The sequence below is a fragment of the Corythoichthys intestinalis genome, chromosome 11 (genome assembly GCF_030265065.1).
Source record: "Corythoichthys intestinalis isolate RoL2023-P3 chromosome 11, ASM3026506v1, whole genome shotgun sequence".
NCBI lineage: Eukaryota > Metazoa > Chordata > Actinopteri > Syngnathiformes > Syngnathidae > Corythoichthys > Corythoichthys intestinalis.
In genome coordinates, this window is record NC_080405.1 from 31,167,275 (window position 1) to 31,192,368 (window position 25,094).

Sequence of the window (25,094 nt, forward strand, 5' to 3'; positions counted from 1 at the left end):
TTCGTGAATCGTTCTCGAATCTTCCACGGCCGAATCGCGAATAATCTAAGAATCGGAAATTTTGCACACCTCTAATGTCCAGTGTTTCCAAAAAACAATTACATTAGTGGACTCATCAGACCACAGAACACTTATCCATTGTGCATCAGTCCATTTTACATGAGCTTGGGCCCAGAGAACCCGGCAGCGTTTCTGGATGTTGTTCATAAACGGCTTTTACTTTGCATGGTAGAGTTTTAACCCGCACTTACTGATGTAGTGACGGACTGTAATTACTGACAGTGCTTTTCTGAAGTTTTGCTGAGCCCATTTGGTGATATCCTTTACACACTCATGTCGGTTTTTAAGGCAGTGTCATCTGAGGGATCGAAGGTCACCGTCATTCAATCTTGGTTTCCGGCCGTGGCACTTACGTGCATTGATTTCACCAGATTCTCTAAACCTCTTGATGATATTATGGACCGTAGATGTTGACATCTTTAAATTCCTTGCAATTTTGCTTTGAGAAAAGTTGTTCTTAAACTGTTCAACTATTTTCTCACGCAGTTGTGGACAAAGTGGCAAAAAACAATGAAGTTTATCAGTTTGAACATTAAATATGTTGTCTGTCGTGTATTCACTTGAATATGGGTTGAGAAGGATTTTCAAATCGTTGTATTTTGTTTTTATTTACATTTTACACAATTTCCCAACTTCAACCGAATCCGGTTTGTAATTGCAATCATTTTCTGGGAGAAATTGAGCATTATCTGAAAGAATTGCAGGGGTGCCAATACTTTTGGCCAGGACTGTGCAAAAACAACACAAAATACATTTAAATTGCAAAACAAACTCATGACTTCATTAGTGCAGTCATACACTGTGTAGTAGAAAGTACTGAAATAGCGAGTTACAACAAAACGAGCGAAAATTTACAAATTCATGAAATTCGGAATTATTGCAATCAATGTTATCGTGTTGCGGAAAGAAAGAAATAGGCCAATAATTCCAAAACTCAACAATAACTGACCATCAACCTACACTTAAATTTGGCTGGTTTCAAGGTTCAGGTCCTTAAAGTGACAAGACAGTTGAATAATCCAATTGTTTATTTGCTTGATTACAAAAGTGCAAATTGAAACTCCGCCCATCTTTGCTGTACAATAATACACTCTTATGTATAGTCTTCATATAGCATCATAATATGAATCATTTTGAAAGGCTGCAAAAGCTAAGCTAAGTCTTTGGCTAGCTGGTTCCTCGTACATAAATTAAGAAAATCTTGGTCAATCTATATAAACTTTGGAATTTAACCGCTCATGGAACCAGTTCCTATAAATAATATATCTAAAAATAATCTACCGTTCTGTATCAAAATCTATTTGGGAATGGTCAACAGAGAAGTTTTAATGCTTGGATACAACACGATGAGGAATGTTACATTTTCTTGGAGAACGGAATGCTCTGAAGGTATGTTTTAGTGCCAATGACGGCAATAGACGTCTGATTCGATTTGACTGGTAGGAGCTGCCAGCGAACGATGCCGGCCCCCTCCCAGTCAAAATAGATCGGACGCCTATTGCCGTTAATGTTCAGCAAAAAAGAATCCCCTGACCGTATTCTTCCCGATGACCTTTTTTGCAAAAGCATCAACATAAGGCTTGAGTGCTGAAAGCGGGTCCATGTTATGTTGAGATGATCCAAAGCTTCTAGCTGGATTTCTTCACGTTAGGCAGGTTCTGCCCTCTCGACTTGTTCAGCGCCACCGTCGCCTGAAGACACACAAACGCAACGCATGATAGGAGTACTTGACGTTAGGAGTCAACACTTTTCAAAAAGTCGATGTGCCACTCTTGCTCTTCAAAATTGTTTTAGTACTGTGCACGTCTGTAGAGACATTTTCCTATCATGGGCCTCCTCCCACGTGAAGTGCAATCGAACTCTGGCGACACCTGCACGCAACGTTGACGCCCTGGGTCAAACTTTAGGGTCAAGGGTCAAAGGTCAGGAGCGATGCGGCCTCTGTCTTCAAATTGCGAAAAGTTGACTGATTTGTAGCATTCTGCTCTACAGTTAAAGACGCTCTCTCTGATTGGTCATCAGTCCAGGCACGTCTGTAGAGACATATTCCTATCATGACCAAAAATACACTTGTAATATTGGCAATATGGCCTTACTTGACGTACCAGACCCGAATTACAAAAAAGCCCCAAAGTCTTCTTCAGGCGGTTTCTCACAACGTTGCGTGTGTCATATGTTTGTTGATGCTCTCATGCTTTGATGCAGCTTCCCTGGCCCCAAGGTGGTTCAAAGTTTGGAATGCGGCTCCGTGACGAACATCAAAACAGTGAAACGAACGTTGCTGTGAGCAAATTGAGTCAGTCGTGGAGCTGAACTTGATTTCAACTCTACAGCTGGCAGAGGCCAAATTGCTTTCTCGCGTTTAGTATTGTCATGACACTAAAATTTTCGACTCAAAAATCGATACTCGAAATAGTCGTTACCATTTACGATACAACAAATAGATTTTTTTTTTTTTAAATTATAATTAACTCTTTCTCTCTTACCTTTCATTAATTTAACAACAAAAAAACCCCGGATTGCCCCAAACCCAACAGCGAGTGACCCAGAATCAAGAGAAAGTGACCGAGAAATGCCCAAAATCATCAGGAAGTGACCAATGAACACGAAGTGACCTAGAAATGCTCTAAAATCCAAAGGAAATGATCCAAAATGTACAGGAAGGACCTGTAAGTGCTCTAAGATTAACAAGGAAGTTATCCAATATTAACTCATTGTTGCCAAAATAGTTCGACGTCCGATTCCGTTAAACTGGGCAATTAAGACGGCGCTAGATATCGACTTCATTTTGAGATACAGTGGTACCTCGACATACGATCACATCGACACACGATCACATCGACATCCGACTAAACATTTGGCTCGTCATTTGTCTCGACATATGACGACATGCTAAAAATAAGACGATTTATGAAAGCGTCGCAATTTCATTGTTTTCCTGCATGGTGGATTCTCTTGTTAGACAAATCATCATGGGTCCCAAGCAGGTTAGTGCAGGTGATGACAAAAGGAAAAAGGTGACGCTTACCAATGACGTTAAGAAGGAAAAGAGAAAAATATGAGCGTGATGTGCGTGAGTGAACTGGCTAGACAATATGGCCGGTCTCCTCCGACCTCTGTTCGCCAGTTAAGGTAACAATAAAAATGCTCTTTTATTTCCGATTTATTATTATGATTATTCTAACATCGGCAAGAAAGTCGCCAGCTTCATCAGGTTTTCAATCATTTAATTTTAGAACTTGTGCAACAAATCATGGCTACTGGCCGCCGTAGCCTACACCAACAACAACATGAAAAAAAGTTAAAACTTTCCATTCTACCGTACCTCTCTTCTCTCTCGTCAGTCACACAGTGCGTTCAGGAAAAGCATGCAGTACACAACGGTCACATTAAAACCCGATTCGTTATGTTATCATTGTTATTCCGATTTGTAGTTATTATTTGTTTTGTTGTGTGTAATTGCTATTTGTAAGTGTACCAGCAGTATTTATTAAGGATTTAGCATAGGTTTTTGGGCTGTGGAACAAATGAAAGAATTCTAATGTATTCTTACAGGAAAATCTCACTCGACTTACGACCATTTCGACTTACAAACCAGGCCCCGGAACGAATCAAATTCGTATGTAGAGGTACCACTGTACTCGATACTAGTCAATACTATTTTTGATACGACATGAATCAAGAAGTCAGAGCTAGATCAACGTCGGATTAAGTGTACAGTGATAGATATATCACTGTAGATATACAGTGATCTAGGGCTGCAGCTATCGATTATTTTAGTAGTCGATTAATCGATGAACTAGTTAGTTCGAATAATCGAGTAATCGGATAAGGAACATAAAAAAATTTAAATACCTTAGCTGAGCCTCAAACTGTATTAAAAAATGAATAAATGATGATCTATTGCCACCAAAAGAACAATCGGTGAACTTACATAGCAAGTCCACTAGCTTAAATGCTATAAAATGCAAACTTTTTTTTTTTTTTAACAATAGTCTTAACAAATGGTTCAGACATACAGTATATTCCCACAAAAACGGCTAAATATACCTATAAACTAAATTACAAATGCATTAAAAAAAAAAACACAAAAACTTAACTTATTTTGGTCTTAACAGGGAGCAGCTGGATTCAGCCATGTGAAATGAGGCAGACTAGAGGGCAGTGTATCCACCCCAAAAAAAAAATGCAGACACTTTCAAAACAAACCATTACAACGCCACTTTAATTAAACTGAATCTTTTTTTCTAATCGAATACTTGAGTTAATCGATTACTCGTTGCAGCACTACAGTGATCCTTCTTTTTTCACGGTTAATGCCCCCCCCCCCCCCGCGATAACCGAAATCCGCGAAGTAGAGATGTAGATTATTTACATTAATTGTTTTGTATGTGTGTGTGTGTGTTAAATGTATTCAGATTACGCCTGCAGCTATCGATTATTTTAGTAGTCGATTAATCAATGAACTACTTAGTTCGAATAATCGAGTAATCGGATAAGGAACATAAAATACCTGACCTGAGCCTCAAACGGTATAAAATAAATAAATAAATCTGAATATATGTACAACAAAAGATCAATTGGCTAACTTACATAGCAAAAGCCCAATACTATAAATGCTATAAAATGCTGTTTTTTTTTTTACAGAGCTCTTAACAAATAGTTCAAACACATATTCCCACAAAAAAATGGTTAAATATACCTTTAAACTAAATTACGAATGCATTAAAAAACATTAGCTCCAACAAAAACTTAGCTTGTGTTGGTCTTAACAGGGAGCAGCTGGATCAAGCCACGTGAAATGAGGCAGACTAGAGAGCAGTGTATTCACCCAAATCAATAAAACTAAATGCAAACACTTTCAAAACAAACCATTACAACACCACTTTAATTAAACGAATACTCAAAGCAGCAAAATTTAATTCGAAATTTTTTTTTCTAATCGAATACTCGAGTAAATCAATTAATCATTGCAGCACTAATTCAGATTTAGCATTGGAAAGAGATACATACTCAAAGCAGCAGAATTTAATTCGAAAATTTTTTTTCTAATCGAATACTCGAGTAAATCAATTAATCTCAAATCAACTCATGCTGCTTAGAACAGCACACAACACAATGAGTTGCCATAGCACACTACAGCCAATTTTTAACAAGTTAAACGAGTTGGCGCCTTTGAAAGGTAGTACTCTCAAGCTTCTATGGCAAGTTCAAAGAAGCTCCTTTGTCACTCATGATTAACTTTAACAAGCTGCAGCTGCCTGCTGAGAAAGGATAGCTTCAGGAGGGAGAGTGAGAGGCTGCACGTGATTGGATGGGACATCTCTATAAACTCCTGAATGGATTTATTTATTTTTTTATTTTTAAAAAATCCGCGATGCACTGTGGGCACGATGTTTGAAGCGTGACGTAGCGAGAGATCACTATCTCAAAACGATCATACATTCATTTCGCATACACCGTAGATTAATCCTAGATCGATTATGGATTAATCTCAAATCAGACAAGGATTTAAAAAATATCCTATATTACAATTACTATCAAGAGTAGTGCAAAATCAAATTTACCCCATGACAACAAATTCTAGAGATCTGTGGTAGTGCAAAAACATACATACTGTAAATGAGTATAGATATCTTTTCAATTAAATATCGTATCCGGATATAACATTTCACTATCGATATTTATATAATTTTCCGATATTTTTGAAAACTCTATTGGTTTGTACAGTTAAGGTTTTAAAAATGTGCTTTAATCAACACGCACACATTTTGGCTGATAAAGTAAATGTGTGCTTGAAATAATTGTCTGGCCTGAGCACTTCTTACTCGCGATAAAGCCGTGTTGGACGAGTGTGAAGGCCTGAAATGACCTAATATAGGCTGCACAAACACAGGAGTTTAGGATGAAGAGCATCAAAGACCTTAACTGCCCGGATTTCTCTCCTGAATGCCACATGAGATAAGAACAATTTTGGATGCCTATCGCCATCGGAGGCAGCCAATGAGTTAATTTATGAAAAAAAAAATCCATTAAAGCTGTTAGAACTGTACACGGCTATTTTTCTCTTGATTTTGGGGCATTTCCAAGTCACTACCTATTGTTTTCGAGTCACTTTCTGTTGGTTTTCAGTGGAGTTGTCTGATAAATTTGGCCACATGACCTTGACTGTCAAATAAAAGCAATTGATATAAAATCTAAATATTTCAGTATTGGTTTGACTCCTAATTGAATGCTTGGTAACAAATTAATGTACAAATCTGCAACTGCTGCACATGTGCTGGTAAGTGCTTAGCCAGGGGACACTCCTTAGAGAGACCATTGCAACATTGTTAACTGGGTGAAACCCTAATCACTCATGGTGCACAAATTAAATGAAAAATAATGAAATATAAACTCATCACACATAACAACTGCGTCACCAGAAAGGAATACTCACTAAGAAAAGTAACAATACACATAATTATAATTTAAAATTATTATTAAAAATCTGTGCCAAAGCCTAGCAAAATGGATCTTGGGAGTTATTGCATTGTCATGTCCTATGATTGCCTATTTCTATAGCTTTGTCGCCCCCTAGTGGCTATTTGGGGTAACTAGTGTAAATGTGAATTATTTCTTCTAATGAATTTGCTCATTTCTATTTATATGGGACATTGCAGGGTTTCCCCTAGGATTTTTTGAAGCTGCGGTGGTGAGTTGCCTCGGAGTCGGACCGCCTCACCATGTCGTGCCATGGCAAAATTGTGTCATATCATGACAAAATAAATTATTTTTTTCAAATTTTGTTACCCAAGAAGAACCATAACAAAGATCTATTTGAAATATTTCATTAGCCAGGCCAATGTCGTAGCTCTCAGCTACGGTATATGTACGTAAAATGCGTAGCTGATTACAGCTACATTACCTAATGTAATAATACGACTTTTTTTGTCGTAGCAATAGTACTACTTACATCTCGTAGTCTTTAATGTACTACATTAACACAACAGTAATAGTCCTTCTGTTAATGGACCAATGGCGTAGGTTTGCATAGGGATGTTAGGAACATAACAGTAGGAACTTTTCAGGATGCTCAAATTATCCCCGCCAACTTTTAGGCAACCTTGTTTGCATTATATAATGAGTTCAGTTATAGAGGTCATTTAGATTGTCTTCACAATTTTGTAAGGATAGAATTGACCCTACCATTATGAAGTGAATTACTTTCATTATGTTCAGACTTACAATGATACCATTTTCCCCCCTGAAACGGATGTTTGATTGGCTGATGACTAGTTAAATTCCCTTGTTTTCAGTGTAAATCTACTAGAAATTAGTGAAATTATCTGCCAGTGCTTCAAGTAAATTTTAATCAGATTTCTTGAAATAAAAAAAACAGCTTTCTGAAAATAATCTTAACACTCTTATTTTAAGCAAACAGTGAGTATATTTAATCTTTTAAAAAAAAAAAGTTTTTTTTCGTCAGAAATGTTCTTCTTTCAAGAAATGATATTGTTCAAAACATTATTTGAAATCATTTCCCCTCTTGATTTTGGTGAAAAATGACCAACCTTTAGATGTATGGGCTTAATAAGAACAAATGGTAATATTTACATAAAGTAAATATAATAATCTGACCCATTAATCTGTTAACTAGTCTTTAACACTCAAAACAAGATGGAAAAAAATATTCAAATAGATTTAAGAAAAATAATCAGATTGAAACGTTATAAATTTGCAGTGTGAAAATTAGCACGTCAATACAGATTTATTTTTGCATTGATCATTTAGCCTTTCAATTAATTAGGTTCATATTGGTGAGAAATTAAGCCCTGATCCCCGTTCACCTAATCAGTTGTTTTATTAATGTCCTGTTCCCTGCAAAAAGTGTACATGCAGGTTATGCTGCTATAGCGTCCCCACCAATATTGAGACCAAACCTACGTCCTTGTAATAGAGCCATTTCAAGGTGTAGGGGGGAAATTCTAATTGCCGTGTAAAGAGTTTTACTAGTTTCAGTGAAAAGGTAAATAGTTTTTTTGTTGTTGTTGTTGTTCGTGAACTACTTTTCCACACAAACGCACATCGAGGTACCATTTACAGTAGCTTAGCAAGGAAAGGTATGAGACATTTTTCGAGTGTCCCAGAGCTCGTGGAACTTGGGGAAAAAGCGCATTTATCAAGGGTTCGTCAGCCATGATTGCATATATCCGTCCGCCGTAACAGCCCTGCATTTCCTGTTATTGAATGCATTGTTGACCCATTAGCGCGGCGGCAGTCTGACCCGCCGCTCGGCGCAAATTCATTCAAACTTGCCTTTCCGTCCAAGACGGCCGTCCACCACTCACTTTCGCCAAAAAGTCTGATCCAAAATACATTAATGCCCCAGATGGGGGGAAGAAGGACAGGAGTCTGAATTGGCTTAGCCACTTTATTGTGGCAACAATAATAAAGAAAAGGAATAACAAAATAACTGAGGGCTTCCGCAACATGCAACCGCTATCTCCTCCTCGCTTTCCTTTACGTCACAGCTCCCCGTCCGATCGTCACTTTTTAAAGTGGCCCCATATAGTTACAGACATTACAATACACAATGAATAGGTTGCCACTGAACCCTTCACATTAGGCTGCCGTTAGTTTGAAACGGCCTTAAAAAAAAAAATAATAAAAAAATAAAACATTTCTTTTGCACGATGTGGCGGCTCTTGTTTTGTTGTAGCGGTGCGCCACAATATTTAATATATAGGAGAAACCCTGCATTGTTATGGCACTTTTTCAAATTTTTTTCCAAGTATAATATTTTAAGTCCACAAACACAAATATCGGTATCGGATTTTTGGGTTTGGCAATATCAGGATATTGGTTAAAAAGTCATTATTGGCTCTAGTTTTGGGGCATTTAGGGTCACTTTCTGTTAGTTTGGGGGTAATTCAAGGAAGTTGCTTTTTTGAAAAAATGATGACCATCAATGGAAAAACAATGAAAGAGTTAATAAAAGACTACTTTTTCATTTACACAAACGTCATCTCACCTGCTCCAGAACAGCGCCCGCCGCCTGGTCGATGGCTCCGCCTACGTCGCGGTAGCGGCCCGAATATCGAATGAAGCCCCACGTCAGCATGGCCATCATGACCAGACCCAGGACGCAGTCGCACACCAGGGCCAAGGTGGTCAATCCAACGAAGAGCAGGATTCCCGACAAAATATAGAGGATGCACACCAGAACGAAGAGCACTGCTGGAGTTCGGAAGGCGCTGAACAGATTCTTAGACTAAATAAAACAAACAAAAAAAACACATTCAGATGGATTTCCAAAAGAAAATTCCTGTTTGTCAAAATGTTTCTGTCGGTTTACCTCGTTGTGCTTACTGAACGACTCCCACATCTCCTCCAGCTCCTTCTCCAGTTGCGCTTGGTAGCGGTCGCAGAACTCTTGGCCGCCCATCTTCTTGGTGGAGGAGAAGGTATAGAGAGCCTCCTTGAAGTAAAACCGGTGCTTCTCTTCCAGCGACTCAGGTGACACGTAGGGAAGGTCTCCTCCGCACATCTGCCCGGTTGAGGTGAAAACAACTTTGCTTATTCAGTAATGTGTCAGAAAATGTTTTCTGAAGTAAAAGCAGGTGTCTTCAAATGCTTATTTGAATGACACGCAAAAGATTATCAGTCTCTTTTCAGAGAGGACTACAAAAATGAGTCAGAAATGTCAAGAATTGTGGACTCATTGGCGTGATAGATGAAATTGAGTTGCTCTAAATATGAGCTGTTACATTGACCATACAGTGGCTTTTGCATATTCAACACACAAACTAAAGAAGCAAATCAATAGCCTTTTATACTGTTGTGACTGCTTTTAATGTAATTTTATGAACTAAAAATGCAATTTCTGTAGAAATTAGGGATGCGTTGCTCCTCTGGTCAGTAAACTCCCATTGGATCACTTCCTGTGATCGAACAATCGCTGCCTGGCCCTCCCAGCCCAGATGGATTGGATGTCTATCGCTGTCAGTGGCAGTGAAGCATGCTCATTCAGTGCCAATGAAAAGCTAGGAACCTACCTTCTCCATGTTCCTGTAATATTGATCTTTACTTCCCGCTACGGCCGCTAAGTTGTTAGCCTCCGCTGTGGCCTGGCAAAATTAAGGCACGTTTAAAACAGAATCAGCGTGACAAACAAGACTTTTAGTTATCATTGGACACTCACCATGAGCATACTCTTAGGCTGAGGTAAATCTTCCCCTTGGTAAATCTTGATGTAAGCCTGATGAGAAAAAAAAATCAAGAGTTTCCACATAAGCTGCACATGCAGTTGAATTTGAGATGTACCTTGAAATACTCGAGTAGGCCTCTGCAGGTGACTTTGTTTCCATTGATCTCCTTCTCAGCCAGGTTGTCAGGATGCAGCAGATTGGGGATCAAAATCTTCAGCTGCTCTTTGAACTCGGGTGCCACGGCTGATGACAAGAGAATTTGGGCCCTTATAAGGAACTAACAGTATTGCCTGGCGTTGCCGGGCATAATACCGTATTGGCCCGAATATAAGACGGTGTTTTTTGCATTGAAATAAGACTGAAAAAGAGGGGGTCGTCTTATATACGCGGTCTAGACGTTATACCCATTCACAACGCTAGATGCCGCCAGATATTGTTGAAGCGATGTTCTGTCATGACAGATCTCAGCTTCTCTGAAGTTTAACCAGTTTGCATTATTTTATTGCAATGTTTTTCCTTATTCAGATTTGTTTCAAGACTAGAATTACAGTTATACTTCACTTTGATGGTTAATGCAGTTATTGCAATTTTGTTTTATCACAATAAATTGGTTTATTTACATTTCAAAAACCAGAAGCCTTTCATTTACGAATGTGATTGCACTTTAGTTTACATATTTAAATGTTCAGATATTTAAGATTTGAATGAGGCAAAATAACATGCTTTCTCTCTCAAATATATTGTTATAATCATTTGTTTCGGATGTACTGTAATTCTTTTCTGTATAAAAATTAATTTGGTGTTCAAAAAGTCTTTTTTCAAACTGGAGTCTTGAAAAAGAGGGGGTCGTCTTATAATCAGGGCCGTCTTATATTCGGGCCAATATAGTACTTGAGCTGGGTTGTTGGGGCAACGGTTGGTTGATTCAACACTTAAACATTGAAATCAGTTCTTCCTCATGATTTTTTTTTTATGTACAGGTATACTGGATGGATTTATCAAGCAGAATGGCCCAGCGTTGCTTGGGTAAAAAAGTGAAAATTGGCATTTTCTATTTCTATGGCAATTTTTTTTTTTGTTTCGAATCAATTTTCTGCACTAAATGGAGGCCTATGAAGCTCAAACCCATCTAACAACACTCCCAGACACAAAGTACAAAATTATGTAAAATTTGGTCAAAATCCACCCAGCCGTTTCAGCGTTCATAAAACACGAACACAAAGACAGCTAAGCTACACAGGCAAACTCGCCTTTATAGAAACTAAGATAAAATAATCCTTTATTAATAATTACAGAAATTTTTTTTTTTTTTTTTTTTTTTTTTTTTTTTTTTTTTTTTTTTTATCCAGCGTCTTCTTGTGGAGTACTCAAAGCCATAACGTGTCATCACAGCACATTTAAATTTGTATATAAAATGATAAAGTTCAAAAGCCAACTATGACCCTGCAATCGCAATCGTCTTTTGCCAAAAACATGGTGCTGTTGCTTCTACACAAGAGGATTTTCTAAACAAATTTTTGGAGTTTCTAATTAATTTTCCGCACTCACTGGGGGCCTACAGAAAACTAACGGATTTAAGAACACTCGCAGACAAATAAAGTATAACTGTGTAAAATTTCGTCAAACTCCGCCCAGCCGTTTCGGAGTCTATAGGGAACGAACACACACACACACACACACACACACACACACACACACACACACACACAGACATAGCTCCATTTATATATAACTATAGATATACTGTAGATATACTATACTATACTAGATATACTAATGATAATGTGTTGAAATTGTGATGCTTCTGCAATATTGTTTGTTCAGATAAGCTTTCACAGCACATTGTCTGAACAATTTTTCAAATAGGTTCGTCTCTTTAGAGGACCAGGAGTATAAAAATAAAATGAATCATAAAATCAAGCATTTAATGTGTTATTAAATATATTACAGAATGTCAGAATTTTAAATATCACTGTTTTACTGTACTTATTTCAAACAATTATTTCCATTTATTTGTTTTATTTGATCCCATTTTGTTAATTAATTTAAGCAATTTTTATTGCCAAATTTATTAATTTCAAGATTCATTTATGGTATTTCAATGTTTAATTTATTTAAACTTTTTAATATATATATATTTATATTTAAATCTGTGATTGGCTGGCAACCAGTTCAGGGTTAACCCCACCTCCGACGCATAGTTAGCAAGGATAGGCTTTATATATTTCATTGTTTGCTCTTTTCAACATGCATGCATTTCAATTTCAATATTCCTTTATTTCATTTTTTTTGTAATTTACTTAAATTTTACTTACGTAAATTTCGTTTTATTTGAACACTTATTTTACTTGGTATTTTGTTTTGCACAAGCAAAGAGGAGTGTCAAAAGAAATACAAAGTGGAATAAATAAATGCTGAAATAAAAAAATGTTATCAATAAATAGTAAAATTACGTATTAAACTACAAAACCAGAAATTGCAATGGTAGCTTTGCTTTAGCAGGTAAACCCCTTGGGCTCACTTCCTGTCAATGGAAATGACGTACACAGCCTTCAATGGCATCTACATGCATGGGTGTCAATGGCATCGACATACATCGGGGTCAATGGAATCGACGTGCATGAGCGTAAATGGAATAAATTTTTTTAAAGAAATCGTGATACAAATATATACTGAATATGTGTATATAGATACACAGTGCCCTCCATAATTATTGGCACCCCTGGTTAAGATGTGTTTTTTAGCTTCTAATATATATATATATATTTTTTTTTTTAATTCAAATAATATGGAACCTTAATGGAAAAAAAAGAGAAAAATCCAACCTTCAATACAAGTGCATTTATTCAGTGGGAAAAAAATGCCACTCCTGGTGTTAATACTTTGTACAACCCCCTTTTGCCAACAAAACAAGGTCTGGGGACTGAGATGGCCATTGGAGGAGCTTGATTTTGTGTCTGGTGAACCATTTCTGTGTAGATTTGGGACACGGTCCCAGTTGAAGCCTGGGACCGTGTGCTTTGGTCAGATGAGACCAAGATTGAGCTTTTTGGCAACAAACACTCTAAGTGGGTCTGGCGTTCCACAAAAGATGCGTATGCTGAAAAGCACCTCATACCCATTAAGAAGTATGGGGGTGGGTCAGTGATGCTGTGGGGCTGTTTCGCTGCCAAAGGCCCTGGGAACCTTGTTAGGGTGCATGGCATCATGAATGCTTTGAAATACCAGGACATTTTAAATCAAAATCTGTTGCCCTCTGCCCGAAAGCTGAAGATGGGTCGTCACTGGGTCTTTCAGCAAGACAATGACCCTAAACATTATGGCCAAATCTACACAGAAATGGTCCACCATGCATAAAATCAAGCTCCTCCCATGGCCATCTCAGTCCACAGACCTTGTTTTGTTGGCAAAAGGGGGTTGTACAAAGTATTAACACCAGGGGTGCTAATAATTGTGACAGACATTATCTGATGTCAAATAATTATTTCTTTATGTGGGATTTTTTCCCCACTGAATAAATGCACTTGTATTGAAGGTTGGATTTTTCCCTTTTTTTCCATGAAGGTCCCATATTATTTGAATTAAAAAAATGATTAGAAGCTAAAAAACACATCTTAACCAGGGGTGCCAATAATTATGGAGGGCACTGTATGTATGTGTGTGTATATACATATGCCACATTTAATGGTTTAATTGTAGAATTTGGCCACTGCTGCTCCTCTATGAATGCTCACCATTTAGTTGTCCCTCAAAAGTAGGACTGGTTGCAACTTTCAAACCAGGGTGTGGCAGCAGGAAGCAGGAAATGTTGGTGAAGCACGAGTGGATGTGCTCCCTGACTGTTTGCAGCTCCTCGTGCTGGGCTTCCTTTACCTAGGCCAACAAAGCACGGAAGTTCAACTCCCGACGGAACCTCACTGAGCTCCTTCCCTTACCTGTAACCGTTTATCCAGGAATTCGTTGCCTCCTTTAAAGCCATATGTGTACTCATAAGGAAAGCTCCAATCGCGGATGAGGAACATCAAGGACTGTACGAAACAAAAACGTTGTTTGGAATAACATATGATGTGATACGTAATGAACAAGACCAATGTGGCAACTGACATACCTGGAAGGGTTTCAGGAATATCTCATCCAAAGCCAGGCGGCCGTATTCTGTGAACAGCTGTGAATGGACAGACAGTTGGATTGCAAATCATGCTGAAAGCTGTGAGTAGTTCGGTCCAAACCTGTAATTGCTGCAGGTCGTCTTCTTGGATGTTCTGAGACAGATTGTAGATCTGCACGAATAAACAATAATGACAAATTACGGTAACTGATATTTTAGCAAAAAATGGCACAAGGTACATAATTAACTAATTGACATCCGCTTTGTGATCACCTGAATGGAACTGGTCATAGTGCTCAGGGCGAAAATGGTTGCACAGTCTTTGACTGTGGACTGGTTATCAAATGCTCCTTGAGTGTCCATCAGCACTACTGCTACCTACAATACCACATACAAAAATACATCACATAAAACCTGGTATTTGAAAAGGGGCAATTGTATTGTATCTGTCTGTGGCTTTCAAGATTGGGACATCACTGATACCGTATTTTTCTGACTAAGTCGCACCTGAGTATAAGTCCCACCAGCCGTAAAATGCCCAACGAAGAGGAAAAAAACATATAAGTCGCACAGGAGTATAAGTCGCATTTTGGGGGAAATTTACTTAATAAAATCCAACACATAGAACAGATACATTATCTTGAAAGGCAATTTAAAATAAAAAATACAATAGAGAACAACATGCTGAACAAGTGTAAAGTATGATATTACATGATGTATGAACAACGAAATGCAAACATGGCAGGTATGTTAACGTAACATAGCTATTAAGAGTTATTCAGATAACTATAGCATAAAGAACATGCTAACAAGTTTACCAAACCATCAGTGTAACTCCAAAACACCAAAATAATATACGAAATGATATAATAAAAAAAGAGGGAATACTACCTGCCTGCAAAGCCAGGCCATTGTCAGTGAGATGCTTGCGACTAAAGACATTTCTAAAGTCCCCGTCGGACAATTCTGAGCTTTTCAAGCCTAACTGCTATAAAAAATAAAAACAGAGAGAGACTAAGAGCTGTTGACAAAGATTCCAGCAAGGATATCGGCTTTGTGTTCATCCATACAGGCTCAAGTTTCACACTGAGAAAGTATACATTTATACTTAATATATATTGAGAAATTATTTCATAATTAAATATACTGTACAGAAAGTAATTTTTGAACATTTTTGGTTTGTTGTGTGCCGCAAGATTTTTTCCAACGTGTAGAAAGTGCCGTGACACAAATAAGGTTGGAAAACACTGCTTCAGAGTGTAAGTCGCACCCCCAGCCCATCTATGAAAAAACTGCAACTTATAGTGCGAAAAATACGGTACTTGTTCTTTTTGTTCTTAGTACTTCTGCATATAAATTATGATTGGCCAACTAGCCTGTTTCCGCAAGCTTCCGCCAAGTTCTTATGCTTAAAAATAATTGACCATGTAGCGTGCTCCCGCTGGCCTCGGCAAGCCTCCACTAGACGCTTTACTGACAGGGTGTGTTTGTGGTTAAGGTTACAAATAGGGTTAGCTATAGACCAGTAGGACGGGTCCATTTATGAGGTTAGGATTACAAATAGGGTTAACTATAGCCAACAGCACTGACACATTACCAATGACGCCCACATTACCAGTGACGGCTCGCAAGCCGAAGACAGACCCTTCTCAACAGAGGTGTGTAGACTTTTATCATACAGTATACCCTGATATAAAAAGAGAATACTACAAAGTAATTTACACATCTAAAATTGTTGTGAGTGCTTTAATTCAATACTCAGAGTTGCACTTGAAGCGGATTAATATAGATGTAGTATGTTTTAAAGGCATAACAAACGCATCTACATGTTATCAGTGATGTTGCTTACTTTACCGGTAGATAAGTCTTGCCTCACAAGATGATCAAACTGGGATGTTACAACGTGTTGTACTACTTTCATGCAGTTAAAACAGCCAGTAAACAGAGGCTGAAGAGTTGGATGTTGCTCAGGCATGCTCAGTATTATGTCAGGTGTCATGCAATGATGCACCTCGGTTCCATCACTCTTCCGGATGGGGAAGACCTCGCTCCAGATCTGGATGCCAGTGGTCTCGGGCTCCGAGCCACCTCGCCAAGAGAATCCCGTCAACGGCTCGTCATCACGGCCCAGCCAGTTTTCATCACCCTGCGGTGATGCCACACTGAAAGTTAATGCTGTAGAATATAACAATAAATACTGCCAGAACAATAAGAATCTTTCAATTAACATTTTACATGTCTTTGGTCGTTATTGCCATAAATAGACCTGCTATACAATATACATTTTGGTCGGCAGATGGTGTCCAATTTGCACCCATTTGGAACATGGGTTGGATTCAATATGCAATTGTAGTACCAATCGGCCTCAAGAGTCCCTATCGCCACCCAATAGTTAGCCATTTGGCTCCCCCTGCCAATCGCTTTAGAGTACTGCATGCAAGACAATTGAAAATATTTTTAAAAATATAATCCAGACAGAACACAGACAACACAATTCTTTCCAATGTTAATATCAATTTATTGTTAATTATATCATGCTAACATTATATACAACAGTCTTAAAAGTCAAATATTATACAACAGTCTTAAAAGTCAAAGTAGTCACAGTTATTAGTAGATAATTAAGCATCTATACCGGGGTGTCCAAACTTTTTGCAAAGGGGGCCAGATTTGGTGTGGTAAAAATGTGGGGGGGCGACCTTGGCTGACGTCCTTTACGTAGAACAATAGATTTAAGCAAATTTTAGCAAGTCATTCTGTGTGTCACATTTGCTTTATTATTTTTTAAAATTAATAATTTCAACAATCTCGCAACTAGCCTTTGAGGCGTACTCTTTCCAATCTCGGGCTCTTGCGAAATACTGCTGCTGTGAAATTAAACTAGCTTCAAGTTGCTTCAATTTATCGCTACGTATTTACCCTGTAATCTTGTCGTACATGTCAGCGTGTCTTGTTTGGTAATATCGCCTCACATTGAACTATTAAAAGCAGCGACTGTCTCTGCAAATGAGGCAGAGACAGTTGTTGCGTATTTTAGAAAAGAAATAGTCCAATTTCCAGCTATCCTTCAAGCAGCGGCCGTCACAGTCAACTTTTTTTTGTTGATCGTCGCCATTTTTGAAAATTGGGAGTAAAGTGTCACACGGGGTAATGTTGCTTAGAGTGCTGCTGCCTTTTAGTGGTTAAATGAGGAGCAGCATTTAGTGTGTAAGCTACTTCATATGCTGGTAGCAGTACTGCTGACCAATTTATTAAGTCTGTGTGTGGGCCAGACGTTACTGATTTTATGACAGAGGCTGGGGGCCGGATGAAATTTGTCCACGGGCCGCATTTGGCCGGACTTTGGACATTTCTGATCTATACATTTGACTAAAAAATATGTATGTTACTACGCTGCTTGTGTTTACACTGGATAGTATTAGGTTGCAGCACTACTTGATACATTTAACAATCGTGGCAGGTCAGTTTAATTTCAATTCAAAAATAAAGTGAGTGGTGGAAAAGCTGTCATAATATAATGTGATATGTCTAGTTTTCCACCAGATAATAGGAATGTATTAAGATATTAAAAGACCCATAACGTGAAGGGAGATTTTTTTCCATATCACACAGCATGAGTGACAGAATTTCAGGCGAGGCTACTCTGAGAAAGTGGTGTCGCAAATTCTGTTTTGTTTACATGGGAAACATACAGTAGAAAGTGGTGGTTAAGCCAGTAGCGCCGCAGAAACAATGCAAATCAGCCGCGCTCCAACCTGTCAGGATGAATATTTTGTTGTATGCGAACTTGTCAGTTCACATGTTGCGACAGGGTAGGGCAACATTCATCGTTTTTGCTGTAGAAGAGGAATTGACAGCACTTTACACCACTTGTACCCAAATGAGATCTAGCTTCTTGTTGACATTTTCATTTAACTTTCTAAAGATAACCTAAAATAAATAATTAAAAGAAAATTACAAACATTATATGTATGTCCAGTGAGGAGCCGAAATTAATTAATTGTGTAAGCAGGATGTGTGTATTATTCTTATTATTAAATTACAGGTGTTTTAGCTCATTTCATTTTATTTAAATGGGCTATTACTTATTTTATTATGTGTTTATATTTTACAAATGTGATGTAGTATTCATTTATATTGTATATTTTATGTTGTATAACTCTAGTTCCTATGTGAATATTACTTCCTACTTGTTGTGGTAGGAGGGTTTTGTATTGAACACGGGGCCATGTTGGTTATTATAATAGCAGATAAGGCAGCAGCAGTAAATCAACAAAGACAAGTCAACCGTGCCCCGATCTACCACTCAAAAGATCTGATGGACTCAAAAAGTAGGTTACGATTGCATATTAGTTTGAAAATCGACCGGATCCACCGTATTTTTACACGAGTGACTTCCGGTCTGCCCGGTCTGCTAGCTAGTAGTATTGACGCAGGAGGGCCGCGTCTCGCGTCAAATAATAAACTGCCGTTCTTTTCGCGTGCGTCGCGTTGAGCCACTTCTGGGACGCGTCTAACACGCGGCCGCACTGCGACTGGAGTGCATTGGCTGATTGACTCTAACGCCCGCGTTTCACTGCGTTCTCGCGGCGGCCACGTTGTCGCGCCGTTGACGTTTCTGGGTTACAGCCTACTGTCCTACCGTGTTGGTCCTCATTATAGTAGAGAAGACACTGTAAATATAATCTACACAAAGAAACTGTAACCCGATCGACTCACAGCCTCGAAAATTAAGGTTATATTACGTCAGAAACTCGTTCGGTACGCGTCCGTTTCAAAACAAGCACCATGAACCGAAACGGCTCAATACTATTACATGTACCGTTACACCCTTACTACAATCCCAAGAACACCATCCCTACTGTGATGTGCGGGGGTGGAAACCTCATGGTTTGTCGGCAAAGGGGACAGGACGACTGTACTGTATAAAGCAGAGGATGAATGGTGAAATGTATCGTCAGATTTTGAGCCACAACCTCCTTCCCTCAGTAACTTGAAGATGAGTCATGGCTGGATCTTCCAACATGACAATGATCCGAAGCACACAGCCAAGCTGACCAAGGAGTGGCTGCATAAAAAGCATATCAAAGTTGTGGAGTGGCCTAGCCAGTCTCTAGACCTCAATCCAATAGAAAATCTTCAGATGGAGCTGAAACTTTGTGTTTCTTAATGACAGCTCCGAAACCTTACAGATCTAGAGAAGATTTGTGTGGAGGAATGGGTCAAAATCCCTGCTTCCATTTGTGAAAACCTGGTGAAGAACTACTGAAAGCGTCTGACTTCTGTAATTACAAAGGCTTCTGCACTAAATATCAGCACTGATTTTCTCAGGGGTACAAATACTTAAGAACCCCAGTAAGTTACAAATAAATTACTGAAAAATCATACAACGTGAGTTCAGGATTTTTTTTATAGATTATATATCAATAAGTGGAAATGCATCTAAGATTGGAATTTCAGACCTCTACCTATTTTCTAAGTGGATGAACATGCAAAATCACAAGGGGTGCAAATACTTCTGCTCCTCACTGTGTACATTTAACAAATACATGTTCAAAAACCTTAACTTTGTTAGAAATGCTGTTGAGCTTCCTGCATTTTCTGCTGCAATTTGAAAAAAGATGTCTTGACAACAATATTCAATTTAAAAAAAATAAAATAAACAGCTGACGGCGATAGATGTCAGTTCAATCTAGCCTATTCAAGGATTTTTGGGTTTATACAATTACACAAAAATAAAGAAATTAACATTTTTTGTGTTATCATATATCGATTTTTTTCCACCCATCGGCAACGAGTTAATTAAAGTGAGCCCTACCTTTTTCTATTTCTGTGTCTGCTGTGTCACTGACCTTTCTATACATGTAGCGAAGCATAAAGTCAAGCAGGAAGCTCTTGCCCTTCCTGAAGGCACCGGCCACCGAAAGCACCACCACGTCCTTGTCTCGCACGACTGGCGACAGGAGGACGCGCTCCAGCGCCTTTTCGTCCAGTGCGAACGAGTGATCTTCCTTGCACACCGTCACGATCTGAACTGGGCCCGGCGTGCTCCCCATTGTTGCTCCTTAATGAAACAGCGCAGGAAAAAAAATATTAAACTTTCAAGAGTTGAACATCGTTTCTTAACCCTGAATTGTGGGTCTTTACTACTAAAAAGCACAATTTTTCAGGTTATCCATTAAACTACCATAATTTACAGACTATAGAGCCCACCTGATGATAAGACGCACTGCCCAAATTTCCCAAAATATAAGGAAAAGTCCATATCCACGATCATCCAACTACTTAACCCTAAACATTCCATTCACTCGCACTAATGTTGGCAGAACTGGCTTTAGCTACTATGCTCCTCTTAAATGGAACCAATTGCAAACTACTCTTAAAACTACAGTCAATCATTCATCTTAGTGATTTCAAATCTCTTTTGTCTGATGTTTTTACTGATTATTGTAACTGTTTCTGTTAGTGTATTTTGTGTTGTTTGATATTTCTGAATGTTTTTTTGTTCTCAGGCCTCTGTTGTAAGAGAGATATTAATCTCAATGAGACTGCCTGATAAAATAAAGATAAAATAAAATAAACACCTGACTATAAGCTGCAGATGTCCGTGTCTTATTACGGGATATTTACATAGAAATGTCACACAGGAATATTTGATTGCTCGTTAACAAACACACATAAAGACGCCAAATTGCATCTTCCTCATTCATATGTAACGGCCTTTCACTCAGTGGAGCCAGTTCCACTTGTGTTCTCTGAAGCCGTCTGGAATGTTTTTTTTAAAAAAAAACAAAAAAAAACACCTAACTCTAACTCATAGGCAGCCATTAAAAGCCACAGCCTTCCAATCCATTTGAAGTGAGAGCGCTGACAGCGAATGAACGATTGCTGTAGTCACCTAGTGGTAAACTCATTTAAAATGGATGTCCATCATCAAAAGCAGTGAGTTAAAAAACAGTTTGCTACATTTACAAAGAAGAAAACACAAAATCCACTTTACATTGCAATTCTAAACTTGAAGCGGACAAAGTCCACTTAAAAATCCCGGCCATAGCATCTGATAAACAGGGATAACGGCTATCATCGATAGCCCTAACATAGCAGCTTTATTGTAGCACACTGTGATAATCCGTCTAGGCCTCAAACGTTCTTCTGTAATGGGATCAAGCATTGCTTGTTGCTTTCCTGGGCAATGAAGTCCTCCGAGTGCTGATTGTAAAAGGCAATTCGGCATTAGCATTTAGCATCCTCCTGTCGTAGCAAGCAGTGGATATCCATCCTTTTAAAATTTTTCTTTTGTATCGGCATATAGCCATAGATATTCGTCTATAAAATCCCCAGCTTTCGACGAAGTCTGACGAAGCTTCTGGCAAGCTTTGCTGGTGCTAACGTAGCAGCCGAGACCCATGTAGTGGCAAAATTTGAATATCCATTCAATTAAAATATGTTTAATCATCCAAGGTTAGGCTTAAATGATTCTTCTATAGTGGCAGCAAGGGCCTTAGCTTAACAACAAGTCATCATGTACCTGATATTAAATAGTTTTCGCACAAACGGAGCCTTTGGAGCCATCAATAGCTAAGGGTGCATTTGTTGGAGAATATAGTATACACCAAGCGTGCACTCATACCCACGGGAAGTCCAATTTTGTGATAAAGGAACATTCATCCTAGTCGTTAGAATATTTGAACGCACCCTAATCGGTAACGTCATAATGCGAAATGAAAACGTAACTATTTTATTTATTACAAGAAAAAAGATGCTAGTTAAAAAAAAGAAATGAAATAAATTCCAGAAAGTGTAAAAGCCGCAGGGAACAAACAGGAGAGAAGAAAATAATGTAATGTATATATAATAATAATAAATTACTCAATTTAAATAAAAAAAAATAATAATAAAAAAAAAAAAAAACGAGAACATTAGGATCCCTCCAGAAGAAATTATCTCTGCAGTTTATGCTGACAATGTGGCACTCTGTGCGAATTTGTAAATGTTCACGGGTGTCACACTTTTTGGCTTTCGGCTAATCAGTGCTCTGCTGGTTGGACGGCTTTCAACAAGCTCCTTTGTTGTCGATTCCTCTGCGGAGGAATATGTCCACTCCCACCATCAGCAACACAACCAGCGCTTTTCTTTTCATATGGAAAACGTCTTCCGTGTTTAGTAATGTACAAACTTTTTATCCACTTTTAGCTTTATGTACTTGGAAACTTATTTGCCCCTCTAGTAAGTTCGTAGGTCATGAATAATCAGCTCTGTGTGTGCATTTGCAAACGCAGACATATAGTTATGTGATAGTTGAGTAATTACCCAATATTTTTGCAATTGGTCAACTAATCTGCTCATATATTAATCCTTTTTTTTACTGTTATATTACTTTGTGATAAATATTGTAGATCGAAATGTGCATTGGAGGCAAAAGTGTATGATGGTTTTCCAAAGCAAATGTTAGAAAATAGGTCATGTGACACAACATAATTATCTCGTCACTCCTTTAAAAAATTGCCCAAGTCATTTTTTTAAATACAGACACTGTTAAAATTGTCCATAAAAATGAAAAAATCTTCAACTGGTTCAATTTTTGTTGTCTGAAAATTAAAAAAACAAAACAAAAAAAGAATTACGCAATTGCTTATATTGCAAGAAGGCATCGACCTGATTTCTATAGTAAAACACTTAAAAAATACCCAAAACAAATTACATTTCAAAAAACAAATGAGCAAAAGACAAAATAAATCACAAACCACAGAAAACAAATCACAAGTCATAAAAAATACATCAAAAGTCACAGAAAACAAGTCACGCAAAATAAGTTAGTTTTTTGTGAGATTGCATTTCGTCTTTTTTTGTTTTCTAAAATGTTTGTTTCTTGAAATATAAATATGTGTCGGCTTTTGCTAATTTGTAAGGGTTTTGTAAGTGTTTTGCACTTCTCAGCCACCGTCCTTAATTGAACCTTTGTTCCTTTTTTTTTTTTTTTTTTTTTTTTTAAATAATGTAGAGTCTAATTACAAAATATTGTTTTTTTTCCCATATACAGTATAATATATTTTTACAATAAATTAACATTTTAAAAATAAAAAAGGCCAAATTCTTTTTTTTTCAGGTTTGTTTTTTAATTTCAGTATAGGGTAAATTAAAACATTTGAGTCGAAAAAAGTTTTTCTTTTTTTTTTTTTTTTTCATAAAGAAATACCTATCTAATAATACATATTTTAATACTAAATACAAAAGAGAATTCTTTTCATTTTAAAAAATGAGGGGGGATAAGTTAAATTAATAACAATTCAAAAATTAACAATAAATGAAATATTTATTTGTTTGGATGCTCAAAAAAAGGGATTTGGAAACTTTTTGGATCAATAATGTTTCTAAACAAATTAAATAAACAATCAAAATAGTTGTCAATTAATTTTATAATCAATTAGTTGTCAATTAAGCATGGAAGTCCAACCTGTAAGAACAATTTTGTCATTGGAAGGACACCTACCGGTCGTCTTCAAGTCAAGTTAAATGTATTTTAAAGTCTGGAATTACCAAAGAGTTCCCAAAAGCTTCACAGGTCCACAGTTTTTTGGGGGGTTTTCGCATTACTGAGACATTTTGGGTCTAATATTTGGATCCAGGAGGCTACTAGTGCCTATTTGAATGAGTTAAATGAGTTTATAACTATAAGACGTCCAATCCATTTGAAGTGGGAGGGTGGTAGACAGCCCTCCCACTTTGAATGGATTGGATGTCTTTCGCCATAAATGGCAGCCGTTGAGTTACCAAGTAAAATCAAATATACCTCATGCCTAAAAATAATTCTACCGACCGGTGATTGTGCAAAAACAACTTAATAACTGGGTAGCGATACTTTTGCAATCATATACCGTATCCGGATACATTTCAGTATTAATAGTTCAATACTTTTGACAACTCTAGAACCTACAGGAATGTAAATATGTATAAAAAAAAAAAAAAAAAAAAAAAAAAAACTGATAGTAAGACAAAAAACTGTACTCATGAGATCAAGAATATCAGCCTTAAAGTGAAAAGCGGCACTTGTTGTTCCACTATAGAAGACAAAAAAATGAAGAGTTCTCGTTGAAAGATTTGAAATAACTGCTCAATCGGCCTTGTATTTTCACCCAAAAAAAGTGAAGACATTAAAAGGGTGTGGTCCTCAGAGGTAACATGCCAACATCTCCGTGCACTGTTTTAGATGTAATGTACAAAATATGAAAATTGCGGCCTGCACGAAAACTGACGTTCATAATGACACTCAAGATACAAAAACACTTCGTTGATAATCGTAATTTGTCGTATTTGTCCTGTGCCTTTCCTACATTCAAACACATTATGCGTTTGGCTCCATTTCAGTTCATCACATTTTAAACCAAAGTTGGCGCTTGACGTTAACGTTGATCTTAATCAATAAATTCCCGCAACTACTAACTACCTAGTGCAGTAAACAGTAAAATAAAAGTAAGCTAACATTTACTAGCCGATTGTAAAACCTCACACGTATTTTGCACAACTCGTGGCAGTTAAAGTCGAATTGAAAACTTTACCTCAACGGTGTTTTTTCCCCCAAGTTGATAAATGTATAAAATGTCTTAAAAGTCTCCAAAAAGCTTGAACGCGAACTCGTTAGCGCAGAGATCGCGAGCAACGTAACTTTTTCCCCGACTCTGGCATGAAAACAACCATGTCAATTTATTCCAGGCGCTAATCTCGCTCACTTCCGGGTA

The 25,094-nt window shown here is 37.7% G+C and overlaps 1 protein-coding gene across 1 annotated transcript; it reads right to left on the bottom strand.

Moving 5' to 3' along the window:
• Window positions 1–1,070: 1,070 nt before the first annotated feature.
• atl3 (atlastin 3) lies at window positions 1,071–25,094 on the bottom strand. The gene is made up of 14 exons (XM_057850596.1): window positions 24,915–25,094; window positions 20,211–20,422; window positions 16,370–16,504; window positions 14,632–14,736; window positions 14,480–14,530; window positions 14,359–14,415; window positions 14,186–14,278; window positions 13,985–14,123; window positions 10,366–10,493; window positions 10,244–10,300; window positions 10,098–10,169; window positions 9,398–9,589; window positions 9,074–9,313; window positions 1,071–1,751 (listed from the first exon to the last, which is right to left on the bottom strand). The coding sequence occupies exons 2-14, from the start codon at window positions 20,412–20,414 to the stop codon at window positions 1,689–1,691; spliced, it is 1,536 nt and encodes a 511-aa protein (XP_057706579.1). The 5' UTR covers window positions 20,415–20,422; window positions 24,915–25,094; the 3' UTR covers window positions 1,071–1,688.

Bases quoted from the DNA above. Each gene is read 5' to 3' on its own strand.
- atl3 (XM_057850596.1), bottom strand. From the start codon at position 20,414: ATGGGGAGCACGCCGGGCCCAGTTCAGATCGTGACGGTGTGCAAGGAA. The intron at 14,124-14,185 runs GTAAGGGAAGGA...TTGTTGGCCTAG, and splicing joins TCCTGGATAAACGGTTACAG to GTAAAGGAAGCCCAGCACGA. The intron at 1,752-9,073 runs GTGAGATGACGT...GTGTGTCTTCAG, and splicing joins CGGGCGCTGTTCTGGAGCAG to GCGACGGTGGCGCTGAACAA.